At 40.4% G+C, this 19,516-nt stretch overlaps 1 protein-coding gene across 1 annotated transcript; it reads right to left on the reverse strand.

Annotated features, from left to right (window-relative positions):
- Positions 1–307: 307 nt before the first annotated feature.
- On the reverse strand, positions 308–19,182 carry PLA2G15 (phospholipase A2 group XV). The gene is made up of 6 exons (XM_040075108.2): positions 18,977–19,182; positions 11,732–11,888; positions 10,254–10,372; positions 7,833–7,931; positions 7,174–7,398; positions 308–4,494 (listed from the first exon to the last, which is right to left on the reverse strand). Exons 1-6 carry the CDS (start codon positions 19,113–19,115, stop codon positions 3,983–3,985), a joined length of 1,251 nt encoding a protein of 416 aa, XP_039931042.1. The 5' UTR covers positions 19,116–19,182; the 3' UTR covers positions 308–3,982.
- Between the last annotated feature and the right edge of the window lie 334 nt (positions 19,183–19,516).

The following is a 19,516-nucleotide window of genomic DNA, read 5'->3' on the forward strand; positions in this document are numbered from 1 at the left end:
ACTAATTTCAAAATAATTACCTGAGCAGAATTATAAGGCATCCTGAGAACCTTTTTTTAAACACAAGACAAGCAAGTAAGATGCAAGCAAGAAGAAATTGAGTAGTCTCAATCCCATACCTCCATAAATTCAAGAACAATTAACACTGAACTCCAAATGTACCACAAGACAGTAGGTGCATTTGGGAGATGAAGCAAGAAGTAATTACCGTGAGAGACACCAAGCATCTTTAGGGAAGAAAAAGAGCACCAAGTTTTCATCCCCTCTGAGAACCGAGACAGCACGTTATTCACAACAGGAGACAACCTGTATTAGATCAACTTTATTATATTATCAAATTTGACAATAAAATATTCAAAATCTATTGAACACAAGATTCATACACAAGAACATATAAAATGCCAGGCCTCAGAATATGTTCTGTACAAAATACTGATTAGTGTAGAGCAGCAAAGTCACTGCCAAACATTCCCTGAATTTAAGAGGGCCTTGAACACACTGTGCTCCAAGAACTACCTTAATACCAAACATTCTTCCTTTGGTCTGCAAATCCTTTGCAATTATTGCTAGTTATTGAAGCTTTGCTTTTATACAGAATCACATAGTGACTCTGAGCCTCTTCAGAAGTACTACAATGACAGCTGAAAGCTTCTTCAGCATTTTCTATAAACATTGTCAAAAATAAGAAACACATTTGGTCCTCAAGACTAGGTTTGGTTTCCAAAAATATCCTGGAAGAATAAAACTAAGTAAAAATTATGGAAAGAGACAATAATTAATGCTTTAGATATAACAAAGAGACATTAGTGAATTCAGACATTTCAGCTGTGCAGCATGGCAAAGCACCTGAGTTAATCCTCTTATCAAAGTGCCACATTCTCCTTAAAGACTTTTTCCAACCTCTCTCCCCACGAGAATCAAGACAGCTCAATGCCTGTGGCTGCAGCAGGTCTGTAACAGCAATGCTCAGTGCTGTCCCTGCAGAGGATCTGCTGCAGGCAGCAGCCACTCCTCACGCACAGAGTGCAGTGCTTCATTTCAGCAACTGGAATAATGCAGCCCCTCTTCAATGAGAGCTGCATCCTAACACGCAAGAAACTGCAAATGAAAGGGCTGAAGAGCATTTTGTAGGGGAACAAAACAACAAAAAACCCCCCACACTTTCTGGACATGAAACTACAGCCTGAAGATGCACCACATCCAATCAAAGAACACCAGAGGCGTTGTGCTTGCTCTCACACAGTACTTAGCTACACACATTTCTTTACAACAGTACAACAATGCTTTATAGGGACAAAGAGAACAAACAAGTAAAAGCCTTGGAAAACCTTCAGCTTCATTTTACCACATTAACTATGGCAAGTTTAAGGAGACACTCTAGGGCTTGTCTACCAACAGAAAACTGGTTTAGAAATCTTCAGGTTAAAAGATACAGCCAACTAATCTCAGAAACACAGTACTAGGTTGCCAAAATTAGAAAAGAATAAAAGAGTTGTACTTTTTTTTCCCTCTTTTGGGTCACAAAAAGTGTATTTAAAAAGTACTAAAGAAAAAGAGGAAAAAGAACAAGTATTTTTTGAATCATGTATTTTGAAACTTCAAATCACAAAAACCCCTGCAGCTAAGTTCTTGCTATGAGACTAAAAATGCTACTGATTAATAGGTAAGGATCCAAATGAATCTTACAAACATTCTCCAATCAGGTTAAGAATTGTTTACCTACATTGCTTTCTCCTTTTTCAGCCCTTGATGTCTATGTTGGTATCCTGCAATACAGCCTCCAGCTCCACTCAATCCAGTGCTTATTAACAAGCATTCTCCTTCAGCAAGAAATACAGATTGTGATTAGCTGTTTTCTGCAATTTATTCAAATAGCCATTTATTCAAAAATTGAGTCAGACCAAGGAAGAGCTTTATCATCTTTGAGCAGTCTTGGAACACAAGCCTGAAGCTTATCCAGCTGACAAGCCCTGCATAAAATAGATCACTTGACTAAAGGGCAACTTCTTTTGTTGTTGTAGGGTTTCTTATTTTGGGGGGGGAATCAGTTGTGGGCTTGTTTTATTTTTTTTCATTTCAACAATTTCACATTACAAAGGCTGTGGGCAACTCAGTACTTGGAAAAGTCTAGGCAATATTGCTGCTGGACTGTGAAGTCCTGGGCAAGTGAGGACAAGATCAATGATGCATTTTAAAAATCAGGAAAATGTCTACACTCCCTCAACATAAGCACTAAGAAAAAGTACAGAGGGGGAAATAAAGCTACATAAGGAAGTTAAACCTAGTCAGATATTTAGCTTGTTCATGGCCCTAGTTCAGATTGTTTTGTATTAACAAGAGATTTCCGAATTAAAACTAAAGCCTTAAAACTACCTCCTGGTTCCATTCTACAATAGCAAGAGTTCAAGCCCATCAGTTCAACCATCTTATTGGTATGTCCAATGGCAGAAAACATTTTAGGCATGCTACCAAAATAGTTAAAACTTCAGCCTTTAGACAAATTCAATTTCTTAAGTAATGAATCCTTAATTTGATGAGTTTCTGAAACTCTTATAATATTTTTCTTGGAGAACCTAGCATTTTGAAAGCATTCAAAGCTGTGTTTTCAGAAAACTAAGTGCAGTTTAACTGGGTGACTGATTTTAAAGGAAGCAAGAGAATTTTTGAGTATAACTATTTCTCTAACAGGACTGCTATAATCAAGGTGGTAAATAAATCAAGGTGTCTTTAGGTCAGCACTTCTGTGGAGGTCAGAGCTGAAATTACTATTTTAACATTGAGTAGAACAACACTGTAGGAAACTACAGAATTGCATGTTCAGCAATTTATAGAAACATTTAAAGAACCATGTGTCCCAACTACTTGAAGCAGTAAAAAATGAAACGTGTAATCCATGGGAAATTACTTTGAGTCCTAAAGCAAAAAAATTCTTTTCAGTGGAATGCAATGTTGATCTAATCACTAGTCAGGTAACCGGATCAGAGCCAAAGTATTTGACTGAGAACAAGGTTTATACTCCATATATTATGCTGGCTTCCATTCCCCACTCCATTTCAGAAGTTCACTTTTCTTTAAATACCACCCACCATCCATTATCATTTTCACTACAGGAGATTGTTTTCCATCCCAAAATGCAATTCCATGTGTTATAGATTGTTTGCCACTATTCAATTAGCTTTGATTTGTATGCTACACTCCACAGTGCTACAGTTATTACAAGCACCAACCACAGTTTAGCTTCATTCTCTCACTGAGAAATAAAGCACAGGCTGAGAATTCCTCAGGCCCCAGACTGAATGTGGTCAGGGATTCTAGAAGTTGATGAGCAAACAATTTCTTCTTTCTAAAATAACCCAACAGGGCACCTAATAAAGAAGCTCCAAGTAGTTCACACATCTGTTTTTTGCCCCCCCCCCAGGCTGTAATAAATAAAAGTCTGGATTACAACAATGGTAGCACAGCTCCAGGCAGACCTCTTCCCTGTTTTACCTAGTAGATATGCACATTTACAAACTATTCCATTGGGAACTGTGGATCAGAATATGCAAGACCCTTTAAAGAGCTTACTGTGTTTGCCAAATTGTTAACACCCTTCCCTTGGGCATCCAAAATTGTTGTCCTTCCTACCCTTCCACTCCAAACTTGCAAAGAGCACACAAAGGAACTCTGGGATCTATGACTCCATGTGGTATGTGCAAGGGGCTGCACAATCTCCAGATTAAAGTCTGTATGACCATTGGACACACCAGAGAAACCAAAATGCATATTTGACAAAATTTGCAGAATGTGAAAATACCATGAAGCATCAGAAACACAAATTAGAGACAAACGATCATTTAGAACACCAAGCAACTTGAACACAACCTTTTAAAAAGGCAAAATAAATAATTCAAACATCTACATATCAACGGATTAAAAGGCATTTATCCATATTTAAGGGAAGGCATCACAGGTGAGGAAAGTAACTACCAACACAAGGTTATCACAAATCAAAGAGCAGCTTTTTCACATAGGAGATAGTAGTATCATTGGACAGCATTTCAATGTGCTCGTTTCCTGGAAGCTCAAACATCACCACTTCCTGTTTTTGCACGTCCACCCACTTTCTGCATTGCAAGGCACTCTGTAAGTTCACCGTACCATCCCCATCGCTGTAGAAAATCTTGGGTTCTTTGTCAGGAAAGTTTTCATAATGGAAAGAATCGGGGGTGTCCACGCCAGTGCCGTACAGGCAGTGGATGCGCACCCCGGGCGGGGTCATGGGGTACACCAGGTGCTCCGTGTTCTGCCTCATGAGCCAGCCATCCTCAAAGCTGATGTCCCTGTAGAACCTCCAGTAATCCCGGAGCGTGTAGTTAGCTGTGGGGGTGCTCACAAACACCTTGTCTGGAGGCCACGTGTAGTTGTAGGGCAGCAGCCAATTCGTGGAAACTGCTGATCTCTGCTGGTCTCTGATCTTGAGGGAACTGATAACAGGGATTCTGTTGTTGTCACCTTAGGGGAAAAAATGGAATCTCATTGTCCACAAAGCAAGACATCAATCTTAATCAGCAGCAATTGCTAGCACACATGAATAATAAGTTTGTCCCCCTGGCTTTACAGTGACAGTTTGAAAAGTTTTTCCTCATTTATCATTCTCCTGTAAATTAACTTCTGTAAAGTGACTTTTAATAACTTCCAAAACTCAAATATGAGTTGATGAATGACTAAAACAAATGGCTTAAACTAACGCATGACTAAGTGATAATTTACATGCACCTTTCTGCATATTCTAGCAATTGTTCTTCCATCTTCACAAAATCAAAAGCTGCTTAATATCCCTTGTTTGTTTTCATTATCACAGTGGCTGTCACACCTTAATTCTTCTGTCAGCTGAACTTTGAATTTTATTTTCCATTATTAGATCCAGGTGGTTACAGCATGTAGTGGTCTAGGTCAACCGTGCCACAAAAACTGAAATGCTACAACCGAAACCACTATTCCTAAAAAATATACTCTGGTGCTATTTCAGTTCCATGGGGTGGCACTATTGCTTCAGCAAGGAGACACAAGAGACATTGATAGTCTGAAACAAATAAGGAAAACTCAAATGCACAGCAAGAATCACAAAGATCCTGAAAAATGGGTCTCATGATCCTGGGTGGTGTAACCACTTCACTGTGCACTCTCACCACTAAGCTACTGAACACTGCTTGGCAGTTCTCAGCAAAGAAGGCCCAAGTTCAGAACTGAACAATTAAAGGAATGTGCACAGGATTTATTTCCAGTAGAATAATCAAACACAGAACCTGACTATCCCAGCCTTCTCTCACAGAATTGTTACAAAGTGCTTCTCAAATCCTTTACTTTTCTTGTAAGTGAAGAAGTACAGGATGGCCAAAACCACATTTAAGTCAGGAGACATCAGTCACAACAAAACATTAGGTGTAAGGAAGACAATGCTACCATTTCAACCTTTTGAGATGTTAAAGTTAGAAACAAACAACTGTAAGCTTTGTGTCTTTGCCCACTGTAGTGGAATCCAGCAAAGCTCAAGTACAAATAGCTGAAAAAGTATCACAGACATCTCCAGAAAACAATTCCACCTGTGTACTGTTGACCACTTTGATAACACAGCTGTGGATTTGACATGGAGTTCCTGGCATCACATAAACAGGAATGGGAGCAGAAAGAATTCATTCATAGAGTGTCTTGTCTTTCCTGCTGAAATGCAGTATTTTTCTTTAAAGCAACAATTTTTCGGCATACTAACCCTGATAATTTTAGAAACTCTTAAATAGATTGAATGCAGTCCAAGGGCTGATGGTAGTGCTTTACTAGGGATATTTGAGACAAAAACAGCCTAAAACTGTACATTCTGATATGTTTGCCCATGCAACTGTTCCACATAATTCTTAAACTTCTACTCAAAAACATGAACATTTAATACAACAGATACACAGATTAAAATACAACTGACTACATTTTAGTAGAAATTTAGCTATTCATTATGCATTAGTAGAATTAGCCACGTTGCTTGAGATGCGTTATAAAGCATAGACAAGGTATGAAGCACAAAAGTTTAGTCCAACAGAGATATGGGATCATGGAATTTTATAAAATCATGTAATTTTATGAGGGTCTTATTAACATTGTTCACTTCTTGCCACTTCTGTAGCAAGCAAATATGTCAGACAAAGCCTGTGGAAAAAGGGAAATCAATTTTTACACTGGCATTTCAACAGCTTTAACAACGTGTAAATTGGATGTTTGTATTGAGTCAAGTTTTCTAATTACTGATGGAGTAGTGCACTACTGTTCAGAATCAAATGCCTTTGCTAAGCAAAATATTCTTTTGCTCTGTCTATGCATGGCTGGCTCTTTCTGCGTGTTTTGCATTTTGATCAAGTCCAATTTTTGATGTCAGCTTTGATTAGGAAGAAGATAGTGGATATCCAAAGCTAACAAGTCAGAAACAAGCTACAAAACCAAGCCAGAAACATCAAGAACTAAATGTCAAAGCACATGATGTAATTATGGTATCACATGGTGGGGGAAGTGAACATTTTCCACAATCATTTTCAGTTACTTAGTGAAGTACACTATGCTACTTTATTCAATTTTTTTGGTTTTTAGTTTCTGGCATATCCAGTGTGCTAAACCCAAGACCTCAAAGATTCACTTTCCTAATCTGTAGAGTTATAACTTTCACTTGACATTTACACTGTGGACACCAGTTCCCCACCATCCCTACAAATTTCCTTTAATGCTAACCTCAAGCATTAAAGATCAAGTGCGATCTTTAATCAAAGGAAACTGCTGAATGCTCTGGAGTCCTTGGTAGCTTTGCAATACAGAACAGAGAGCAACCAGGCTGGTGGCAGAAGGGACAGAAAGAGAAGGCATCAGGCCAAACAGCAGACAACACAACAATCTGCTGAAAAGAGGGCAGGAGAGGTCAAGAAGGGAGAAAGCTCCGGTTCACAGGATGTGAGAAATCTCAGTCCACCCCCAGAAATATGAAAGATAACAGTTGGGCTGCAATGCTTGAAACACCAAGTTGTCATCACTTACAAGAAAAGTATTTATCCCTTCATGATACCTTAAACTCTCATCCTGCAGTCTTACAGACAACAGCCTCATTAGTATAGTGCACTACACGCAAAACACAGGGCAAAGCCTCAAATTACCTACCCGAAGCCAGCACACGGAGAGTTTTGGCCACTCCTCCCCATGGAGCACCTAATGACACATAATCCTTGATGTACTTGTCTTTCCAATCCTGGGGCTGGCGGTTGAGGAAGTACAGGGTGTACAAATTCCCCATACTGTGGGCAATCAGGACTACAGGGCTTCCATATTGCTCATACAGTAACTCGATCATCTTGCGAAGTGCCACAAAATAGTCTTCATTCTCATCTAAAACATAAAGATTACACAGTGAGAGTTACTAATTGTGAATGCTGAGCTTTAAAAAAAAAGCTTTTAAATAACTGTACTGATCTGTCTGTGGAATTAATAATATAGACCTTTGAAATTCCAATATTAAACGGGAAGGCTGGGGGTTTTGTGTGTATGTGCTTTGGTGAAATGTTGTTGTTGCTTTTTTTCCCTGCTCTTTTGTTCTGCTTTTAAGCAAGTTTTAAGTAGCAAGTTGTTTAAAGAAGAAAAAAAACAAAAAACCCCAAACCCCAACACTGAGCTTGCATTTGCACCCAGGAGTACCCAGGCCCCAAGAACTAAACTACATTAAGTTTTTAGATACTATTGTAAAGGATGGGAGAGCAAATCCAATACATTATTTGCTGGCTAGGAGAGTCAAAGTTTTGTTAAAGTAACAGCATATTATTTACTTGGTGCCTTTCTCCAGTCATAAGGTGCTCCTCTTACATCTTCATCACGTTTGTAGCCCCAGTCTACTAAACTCTGCACCAACATATAAAAGTAACTTCCTGTAAATATCAGATAAGAGAGAAACAGAAGAGTAACATGGTTAGTGTGAGAAGCAGAAGTGTAGACACTACTGCAAAACAAAGTTCCAGAGGCACCATCTCTGACACCATCTGTACACATTAAACTTGCAGTTTGCCTTTAAGAATCTAGAAAGCTGCATGCATATTAAACAAAATGAGTAATGCTCACTATCCCCCAAAATCGAGAGAATATCACTTTTAAAACTTCTTACTAGTTGGCTGACCTCTCAAACATTTCGGCAGCCAAATGTAGTATACACAAAGTGGATAAATTTTACTCAGCTGAGGAAAGCTTACCCTTGAACTGCAACATAATTTCTGAGGGGTTTTCAGAGTCATAGCTTTTGTTGATTGCAAATTAACATTGGGTAGGGTATAACAGTTAGCCTGGACTTCACCAACATCTTGGGAACTAATGCTTATCATGTACCCCAGGGCAGAACTCCAGAAACTGCCCCCAAACTGTCTTTCTTATCTCTGGGGTAGTGGACTAAGACTTCAGTAACTGAACATAAAGCTTTAATAGCAAAAAGGGGAAACAGTTGCAAACAGTATACTGAAAGATGTTACTTATTTCAAGGTTTGACACACAGGATTTCAGTATTATCAGGACTAAATGCATTCAGTAACAGCGTCAAAACAGTCTACTGAACAGTCATATTTAAGTTTTGAGCAGAACCTCACTCGTTAGTCTTGAATGTTTCAGACAGTGCCTCGAGTGGAGAATTTGGTCACAGCCCTGCTCTAGTTATGAGTGAATGTCCTAGGGTAACTTTATGATGCCTGTATCCCCAATCGTCTGTTCTGTTTGTGCTGTATATTGAGTCCTGTGCCTTTAAGACTGGTTCTAAGAGCAAGGAGAAGCGCGGAGTTTGTTTTGAGAAAACTGCCCGACTCCTCCACATTCTTCTGCGGACGGCGTGTTCGGCGGAGGCTTGGAGAGACTGCAAGACAGAGATCTTTTTTTTTTTTTTGCTTTTAGTTAGTTTCAGCTAGCTAGGGCAGAGAAGTTCCCTGGACTGTTTTTTTTTCCTTTTTCTTGGAACTGTTTAAACCTGCTCTGGACTGAAAACCCAGGGGAGCACTGAGGGCTGCACCTGCGGCCCACCGGGGCCTGGAGCTCGGCATTTTCCAGCAGCGCCGGAGGGACTGGGACTGAGGAGGGGCACTGAGAGAGAGCCAAACTATACCCACGGCAAGGACTTTCTCAATTTGCCATCTCACTTCAGAAGGAGAGGTTTTATTGTTTCATACTATTCATTCTTTATACTTGTATGCACTTCATTTGTTTAGTAAAATAGTTTTTTCCACTTTTCTCCAAAGAGGGTTTTGGGTTTTTTTCCGGACCGGTTGGAGGGAGGGGCCACGTGGGTTTGCTTCCTTGGAGGGATCCTATACAGGGGTTTTCTCCCAAATTTGTCCCAAACCAGGACATATTTTCTACTGGCGCCCAACGTGGGGCTCGAGAGAGTGGAAAAAACTTGTATTGATTATTATTAACTGCATTTTTTGGTTGTCCTTTGGGTGGGGATTAAACAGTCAGTGGCCATGTTGCTTCTTGAATTCCTAATGTCTCTTAGAATGGAGTCTTTTCTGCATTTCTGTTCCCTAGGCTTTTTTGAGGTTCTAATACCTTTCTGGTCCCTAGGTTTGTTAAGCACATCACTGCCCTGAAAGAACAGATCCATGTTATGCAGCATGTGAAGCTCAGTGCACTACTGACTATTCAACTGCTCCAGTCTTCAGCCACAGCAAACAAGTCACAACAGCTTATCAAACTCAGTGTCTTCTGAAACATGACTTCTACAAAAGCACCAAACAAAAACCCTGCAAACACATTAATGCAGAAGTCTTTTGCAGCACAAATGCATTTATATAATTATTCTGACACCAGCAAAACGCAAGGAGCTATGCACTGTGCTACCCTATGTCCCAACCCAATTAACCCATTCCTAAGGCTAAAGAACATCTTACCAAGAACTTGTGCTTTTATTTCAGTTTTGCTTGTCAAGCTTCTGTCAAAGAATTTTCTACCCAACCCATCTCATTTTCAGAGAGCATCTGCCCTCAATATGCCTACTCAGATTGCATCCAAACCTAGATTTGACACAACACCATGGAATCTTCTTGTCTCAACCTATCAGGCCACGCAACAAACAATACAATGCAATGCAAACTCTTAAAAGCCAAGTGAGCTCACAGAACTGTAATTTGAAATCATACTTCAGAAGCTTATTGCATAAAGACAAACTAGAAAAACCCTCTAAGTGACAAAGCACTGCAGACACAGCTTGTACATACCAACACTCCTTTTACTTGGGTCAAGAAATTCCAAGGAAAACGTTTGCCCAAATCCTGGCACTCTGATATCCACTCCATCTGGTGGTTCTGTAATCTTACTTGTTCGATTATATACCAGCCTGGGGAGGAGGGGAAGAAAAACAATGAAAAAAAAATCATAAAACATGTTTTATTGCCACATGACAACTCTCAACTACACCGGGCATTACATTCTGAGTGCAGTACAAGAACTTCAAGTGCTGTTACTCAGGAGGAGGAAAAAACCCAACCCAGCAGACACGATCAGAGTACTCTCATGGCTAAGAGCTTATACAATGCAAACAATTACTTTAATTACTTCAATGCTTTATGTGCAGAATCTAAGACATTTTGTCTCTGAAAATTGAGTATATGGAAGTATGACTGAACTTTATCTTTAAAATATAAGCTGTTTTATATAGTTCTATACTATTTGACTTTGCATCAAGTCACAAAATGGAAAAAACTTGTAAAGAGCATAGGAATGTGGCAGTAGGACATAAAATACCTATTAAATCAGACATCAAAAATATTAATCTACCTAAAAATAATTAGTTTCTATTTAACTAGAAGCACTCATACCAGCATAACGGAATACTTTATTTCCTGATTAATAACAACTGGCACCTCAGGAAACATATTGAAGTATTGAGTGTTGTGTAAATACTTTTCAAATCAACTTAGGAGGTGAAGAATCTGGAGCATTGAGTCAGGAGTTTATTTCTTTAATCATCCCTACTATTATAGTTGGGGGTTGGTTTGTTTTTAGTACCATATCAACACAATTACCATTTCTGAATGCAAGTTTTTGCCCCTAGATGGAGTCTAAGAATCTAAGTGAAGCACAAATCTCTTAACAAAAATCTCTCTAATCCACAAGGCATAGGGCAAGACAAAGCAGACTGATTTACAACAGCTCAGTACATTCATAAAAAAGCAACATGCCAACTCAATAGTTTTTAATTACACCAGCAAATTATTTCTTGTTTTCATACATTTATATTATTTTTACAGGAACACTAATAAAGCAGATTGAATTATGAAATAGTGTGAAATCTTTCAATTAGGCAATTTTTAAAACCAAAATATTTCAGCTGCAACTTTGCGTGCATCAGTTTCTGCCCATTTCCTCTTGTCCTATTGCTTGGCAAAAAAAGAAGAGCAGAAAACCTCCTCCTTGAGAAAGGGCCATAGAGGTGTGCTCAAGTGCTCAAACCTACATTGAGTCACTGGTAGAAGAGAAAGTGGAAGAAACTAAGAGACCCTCTGCTCCTCATCAGCAGTTACAGCACCTGAGATGCAACAGAGCCACATCAGATCCATCCTGTTAGCCTACCCAGCAGAATTCCAAGTCATTCCTCTCACTGGTCTTGAATCAGAGAAGGAATTTAAAGGCAGCCATTCTGCTTGTCAGCCTAAGGAAAGGATGGAACTGTGACGAGCAACATTTCTGATCTTACCTGATATTATCAATCCAGCAGTCAATGATGACAGGCAGAAGCAATTCTAGATTCAGCCAGAGTGTAAAATAACTGTCTGTCTTCTTAGAGCAGAGATAGTGCACCACTGATGGCTTATCTAACTTTGCTTCCAACTGATTACCTAAGTCCCCTGGAACTGGAAAGTATAAAAAGGAGAGATAGAGATAAAAAGGAGACAGTTAATTAAAGCATATAACATTTTCTATTGAAGTATACACAGCTGAATACTGCAGCCTGTATATGCATTATCATTGCATCCAGACACGCGATCAGATTTTCTAATTGGAGAAAAAATACTGCTATAAGAAGGTACTACATACACATTTCCCCCTGACAATATTTATATGTTTTCAAAGCTCATTAGCTGAGAACCCAAAATGTAGAATGATTCTGGATGAACAGCTCCTAGCTTCGAAGAGCAGACTATACAGGGGCATGTAAAGCCATGAGTGTGAAAAAATAAATTGTCTAGGACGTTACCAAACTTACTTGTGTTCTCAAGTACAAACTGAACCTTTCTGAAAGAGCTTTTTATTCAGAGCATCACAACTGCACATGCAAGTCTCTTTTCTATTTAAACAGTTGTCTGCAATCAATTTGACATTAGAAATGTAAAAGGCAAAAGATCTATTTATATTATAGATCTTCCCTTCTTCACTGGAGTTTTACAACATGAGACATAGTTGGCTAACAATGTAAAAATGCAATTTCATATCTTTTACATTCAGGTTTTGGCAACAACAGTTTTACTTTTTTTCCTTCGGACACCTTACATCAGTAAGACTTGGAGGAAAGTGTCTTGGGTATTTGCACCTTTTTTAAATGGAGGCGTACCCACAGATTTGCTCCCCCATCTCCCAGTAAACTACATAATCAGAACAGTTCAAGCTCTATAATACACAGATACTTAGCAATGGTTTAAGGAAAGAGATAGTATCTTTTAGCAGAATGCCTAATTTAACTGGAAAACCAGATATGCCTTTACAAGAAAAACTTATTGCAGAACTGAAAAAGGCCAAAACTTCATATAACCACACTCTTACAACCTCCAACCACTGTAGGTTATGCCCCACCACAAGATGTACCTCAGAATTTCTCTATTAACTACTCCTACTTTCTCATTAGGTTTTTAGGGCCTTTCTTTTTGTCACTCAAGTGAAACATTAGAAGGCCCAGTAGCTGACCATGGTTTATTTTAGGTCATATTTCAAGGACTCTGATATACTGGAAAGCATAGTAAGGGAGATTACAGCATTGCATCACACCCTAGAAAGAGTTTACTGAAGTTCAGTCTTGTAACCTCACAAAATCCTATGTAGTAATTGCTTAGAAAACTAAGGCAACAACTTGTTCCAGTCTCGTGCCCCTGCCGTATCAGTGCTTTTAATTGGAAAAGGAACAGAACGTAATTCTATTTATATCAATCTTTCATGACTGGCCAGTTTCAGCAGCAGACCTGCCAAGGACAGAACAGGTTGATTTTGTCTTCAGTTTCAATGCAAAACAAAGAAGAATGACATTTTGTTCCAGCCTGGAATCTCACTTCCTTAGGTAAAAAATAAAGTTCTTCCAGCAAAGCTATCCTTTCAAAGACTTAGACAAACATCTAGGGTATTAGAGATTGGAGAACTTGCTGAGGTTTCCAAACCGCACTCAATCAATCACTCCCGCTCCGAGTAGGGAAAACTCACAGCTGAAGAAGTTTTAGATTATAACCAAGATACATCTATCAACAAAGGCACTGAAAGCAGGAAACTGTACAAAGTCTCACTTGGACTTAATGGAATCATCTTAGATTAACTGCAACTTTCATTTAGTTAAGATATTTTATCTTCATGCTCCTGGAGGAGAGAGGCTGTGCTCCTGTGTCCAATTCAGGACATAAGACGAGAAACATGACATACTGATTTTTACTCAAGGGTTGATAAGGAACAAGATGACAAATGGTAATTTTTTCAATTCTAAACGATAGATAAGGGACAAGTGCTACCTGTGCAAAGATAAATACTGTAGTTTTTTTAAAAAAATCTCATGTACAAGTATGATGCCTGTTTGTTTGTAAAGCAGGGGTTAGCAAAAATGTTTTTGTCATGTTTACATTTCCATATCAACAGTGAAGCTGCTAATCGCTATCCTTCACACCTTGGGGCTTTTTTTATTTTCTAAAGTATACTCTGCAAACTGAAGATGGTTCATGGTGAACCTATAGGAAACAAAATACAAATTTTGGGTTTTGGGATTATGGAAAAATAACATGCAAGACCTTAAGACATCAACCCACCCAGTTTAAGACTGTTAATGATTTACATTTTGGCTGGAGAACTACTTAGTGGTTTTTTATAAGTAACAGGTTAAAAAAATATTACACTGAAGATTAATTCTGTGGGTTAAGGATGTAGTTTTCCAAATTTTCTATGGTGGAATTTGAAAACAGTAGAAAAACATCTTTCCCTTTGCTTTCAGGCCATAGAGAGGACGTAGCTGTGGGCAGAGTAATCTGTATGCAATTTTTCTCCTCACCTTCTCAACTACCAATATCAAAAAGTTTCTAAGCCTTTTTTCTGGAAATATTAAAGAGAGTTCTTAACTTTTTAAAGCCTCCAGACTGACCCTGAAATAACTTGTTTGTGAAGTTCTGCAAAATACATCAGTACTCGTTAAGACCGGATGTCCAAGACAAGACCTTCAGCAGAACTCTGCTTCCCTAATTTGCAGCTGTGTAATTCCTCTCTTGATTTCAGAACTGCAACATTTGGAAAAAGTAGATTTCTTACTCAGCAGAATTCCCATAAGATTTTGTGTTCTATGAGTTCTAGCACATCCTCCCTTTTCACAAAATTCACTCCACCTTAAGAAGCCAAATTCACTTCCAGTATTTATGGTATCCTTGGCTAATTTTTTGGTCTCACGTGCCCTGACAAAACTAGTAGAACTCCCTCTGGGATGTGGTTTTGTATGATTAAACTGTATGGAAAAGCACATTTAGAAATATCGTTAGAGTTAAAGAGAGGTAACAGACTGTGAATTGCAGCAATTAGCTTCAGGATATATTCCTGCTCCTGCCTATCACTATCCTTAAGTCTTAATGACACATTCACAGTTCCCACCAAGAGACATTAATAAGCAAATTGCACCCTAAAAGCAAATTGTCTTAAGACTGTTCAGATAACAGAGAAAAAAGATCATTCAACAAATGTCCAAATATGAGGATCCTAAGGGGAAAAAAAAAAGTACCTATACAATAACAGGGTGGGGAGCCAGGATATTTTTACGTGGAGAAAAATAAAAAAGAGAGGGCCAGCAGTTGGTACCTTTTTACTGCTTTTATCTAAAATGCAAATGCCTCTGGGTATTTATCAACTATCGTAACTTTTTAACAAGTATTATTTCCTCAATAACCATCATGCTTTTGGTTCTATAAACTAGTCTTCCTTCAAAATCAACTAACTTCCCAGGAAAATTAATTTTAAACTCTGACTACAGGTCTCTGAGAAGAATGTCTTGAAGTAGCTCATAGACTCCATGGACTGCCACAGAAAAGGCCTTGTTTAAAATTAGGAACAAGAAAGCAAACAACGTCTCACATGATACTTCCAGATACCTTGGATCACATGAGGCATAAACATTTAAATCACTCCTGACATCTAGCCAGCTGACCATACAAACACACACAGCTCAATTAGCAGTCAGCAGGAATTCACAGGCAAAGCTCTTTTGCATGTAAATCAATTATTAACAAACTTAATTTAGGTGTCTCTCTAGAAAACTTTAGCCAAGTACCTAACAAATTGTTTGCAGAAGGTATCAGAACATTGATATAGTTATTGTGTTGAGTCAGCTCTAAAAGGTAAAGAGTTTAGTGCATTCATATAAGTGTACTGATCTTATAAGGATCTTATCAGCTCCAAAAATGTCTAAGACATGAAATATTATGCAGTAATTATCAATGGACTGAAAGAATGAGAGAATGAAGGAGGAAGAACGGCCACAAAAACTACTTGACACAAGCATTAAAGACAAGCCTATTGAATGTCAAACCAAAAAGTGTGAAAAGTTATAATTCATCTAAATATAAAGCAGATATGCAGAACTAATTGCATGGAATATATGTAATATACATTTTTAGTAGATATTTTAGTAGAACAGAAACATTCAGTGGGCTATTTTGGTTCTTAAAGATTTTTCTGTATGATCATATCATCCTGGCTAAATAGAAAACTTTTTAAAAGGCATAAAAGCAAGTGAGCACCATAAGTCTCCTTTTCTCCCAAAACACTTGGGAAATGAATCTGAGACAATCACCTTAGGGTTAATGAGCATTGTACCTAATATCAGGCCTTCAAGGAGGTTCTGTAAGTAAGGTTTTGACTTTCACCTGTTTCTTCTTCTTCTCTGATATCACTATCATATAAATACACTTCAATGCTTTTTTTATTTAAATCTCAGAGAAAACTGAGCAATTGCACTGCAGTATTTTGCTGTCAGTTACCACCCGTGGAAATTTGGTCCCTGGTGTTGCTCCCTCGGTATGAACGAACACGAACTCCACGCAGAGCAGCTCCTGCTACTAAGGCACCTCGAGGATGCAGAGACCAGGTTAAAAAACAACTTAATCCAAGTGGTGTGGCACAACTCTCCACGTTCTTTGTGCCAGCTCCACCATTAAAGTAATTCAGCTACAAAATTAATCACTTCTTCCTCACCAGGTTTTTTCCTCATGTTTTAGCAAGACAAAGGACTCCACGAAGTGGCCAACAAACAGGTACAAGGAAAGCTGGGTGAGCATTAATGAGCTGCTAGACTGGCACAGCTGTTCCACAGAAACACCCTTCACCTGAGCCAGCTGGGGGCTCTCCAAATCTGAGACTTGTGGCTGTCTCAGCTAGGGCCAAGAGTGACACAGTTATATTCATGCAGCTCAGCTGTTTTCAGATGTGAGCTTACTCGAAGCAGCAGTTTTGTCAGTACCCAGGCAGCAGAACAAAAGTTACCCATATAGGAGCAACACTCCCTATTTTGCAAGATTCTGCTCTAGTTCTCCCTCTGTTACTTGGGTAAGCAGAGATTGCAACTGCAAAGTGGGGTCGTTACACAAAAAGTTCGAGAGCAAGCTACACTGGGTCTCGTGACAAACCCTGGCCCAAAACATTTTTGAAGTGATCACCATGTTCACAACATTCCTTTAAACAGCATTTCTTCTTTCTTTATTCCTTAAGACCAGGTGGCCAACATGTCACACAGAGTATGACCAAACTTAATTCCCCCTTCTGCTAAGGTGTGTAAATCTCCAAACAGATCAAGAGCAAGTATTTTGATCATGAGAACCTGTTTACCTGTTACTTATAACAGTAAAAACTTATTTAAAAGCTGAATTTATATGAGAAATTAGGAGTCTAGATGCCAGTCTGATAAATCAGGAGGATCAACTCTGTATTCCCACCTGGTATGGGCTCCAAATTCATCTAAAGCTTGTATAATGCAGCCTTACACCTCTGAATCTTTTTCATTTGTGTATCCAGGTGATGTGGGGTTTTCTCCCTTCCCCCAAACACCTGTGTTAAGCCAGCACTTAGAATACTTTCCTAAATGATTCTCCAAAGCTATTCCATCATCCTTATTGCAGTAATTCCTAGAAAGCTTATTTTAACATGTCACATATGCAAGAAGGATGAGGACTGCAAGCTGAGTTTTTGCAGCAAAAACTCCAGCAAATTTTGAAATGCAGAGACTGACTAGAACACTAAGAGATGCAAGTTCTGCAGCATTTGATGAAAATTCACTGTAACAGCAAGAAAGTCTGTTGTAAAGCACTCCAGATGAATGTGTGCTCAGCCACACAGTATTTACCACAACGTCTCTTAAGGAAATGTAGGTCAGTTCTTAAAACCATCCTTAGGGAACATATATACTTACAGTAGATCCATCAGTAGTAAATCTACACTTCTAAAACCAGTAACCCTTTCTCCCAATTGTTTTTAAATCTTTGATTCCTTCCCAGATAGCATTCAATATCGGATCAGCAACTAAAACATCTGTCATCAAGAAGCTTGCACCGGAGCCAGTGCCAAGGCCTATTGCTACATCCCAGCAATACAGAGTAGAAAAATGGCATAAGAGATTGTTTCTAGCCTCCCCAGACATAATTCAAAGAATTTTTCCTGTTTCAACTCCTGCCTCTAGGACATCCTTCTACAGTTTCTACTTCCAGACCCACAGCCTTTTAAGAACTATGGATTTGTACACACTGTTCCTCAAGAAAACAAGAGCATCTTTTTTAAATGCTGTGTTAGTTTGTCCTCCTAAGTCAGAAGTCTGCAACAGTAGTAACAAAGTTAGCATCAGAACCTAAATTATTATCAAGAAATGGAGCCTGAACTGAACTGGCTTGAACATGCCACTGCTAATCCTTTTCCCCATATTTTTCCCCATCTCCTTAGTTTTTCTTCCCCTGTGACCATCAAGGTTAATCAATAATAAGAACCTGCAACATGCTGAATATATTCACAGGACTGCCTAATGACATTACTGCCACCAAATGTACTTGCTGTCTCGGGATGCTTAAGAACTACAGTTTCAGTAGACAAGTTATTGAAACATTTAAAAATTTATTTATGTCTTCTTATCAATGGATACAAAAAGCAACGAATAAATATTACTTATGAACTGTTATATGAATATTACCTGCATATTCATTACAAACTAGTTTGTGTTAACAGGTGAAACCACAGGCCAGTGGCAAATATGCATCTTTCATGTTATATGATGAAATTAGTCTTTTTTTAAAATTTTGTAATTCAGCTGCTGAAATACTCAATCACTCCTCTTTCCACATCTCTTTCCAACCTCTTTCACAAAAGGTTCACAAAGACAGACTTAAGCAGGGATGCTCTGGTGTTACTTAATGAGCTCGAAGCGTATTAAAGCGAGCCTCGTCTGTCCCCCTCCCGCTGCCAGGCCAAGGCAGCCCCAGCCTGACCTCCCGCCGCAGGGCCGGGCCGAGCTGCCAGCGCTGGGGCAGCCGCGGAGCCGCCGCTCGGTGCGAGCTCTGCGCCCCCGGGGCCCGCGGAGCCCGGGCACTGCCGACGGCGGACGGGGGGCTCCCCGCGGCCGTACCGAGCCCGCAGCGCCCCGGGCCCTCTGCACCGCCCCGCCGGGCGTGGGTAACGGGGCCGGCGGGCTCGGCCCGGCCCCGCAGCGCCCGCCCCGCCGCCCCCCGGCTCTTACCCAGCACCACGGGCGGCCCCGCGGGCCGGCGGCGCGGTAAGCTCCCGCCGCCGGGGCACAGCAGCAGCAGGAGGAGGAGGCTGAGGAAGGAGCTCCGTCCGGAGCGCGGGAGGAGCCTAGCGCCAGCCGGCAGAAACATCGCCCCTGCGCATAACCCCGGGGCCGGGAGCCGCCACCGCTGCGCCGGGGCTGCCGCGGCCCGGCCGGAGTGCGGCCCCGCCGACCGGCACGGCCAGAAAAGGGCCCGCCCGCCCCGCCGGGCCCGCCCCCGACCGCGTCACCGCCGAGCGCGGAGGGCCCGGGCCGCCGCCGCTCGGCCCCGGCTGTGGGAGTTCCATCCCCGCGGAAAGCCCTGTCAGTGGGGCTGCCCCGGCTGTGGGAGCTCGATCCCGGCCGTGGGAGTTCGATCCCCGCGGAAAGCCCTGTCAATGTGGCTGCCCCGGCTGTGGGAGCTCGACCCCGGCCGTGGGAGCTCGATCCCCGCCGTGGGAGCTCGATCCCCGCGGAAAGCCCTGTCAATGTGGCTGCCCCGGCCGTGGG

This window comes from Hirundo rustica, chromosome 11 (genome assembly GCF_015227805.2).
Source record: "Hirundo rustica isolate bHirRus1 chromosome 11, bHirRus1.pri.v3, whole genome shotgun sequence".
Taxonomy (NCBI): domain Eukaryota; kingdom Metazoa; phylum Chordata; class Aves; order Passeriformes; family Hirundinidae; genus Hirundo; species Hirundo rustica.

Bases quoted from the DNA above. Each gene is read 5' to 3' on its own strand.
- PLA2G15 (XM_040075108.2), bottom strand. From the start codon at position 19,115: ATGTTTCTGCCGGCTGGCGCTAGGCTCCTCCCGCGCTCCGGACGGAGC. The intron at 7,399-7,832 runs GTAAATAATATG...TTTATGTTTTAG, and splicing joins TGACTGGAGAAAGGCACCAA to ATGAGAATGAAGACTATTTT. The intron at 4,495-7,173 runs GTAGGTAATTTG...TTTTCCCCTAAG, and splicing joins TCTCCGTGTGCTGGCTTCGG to GTGACAACAACAGAATCCCT.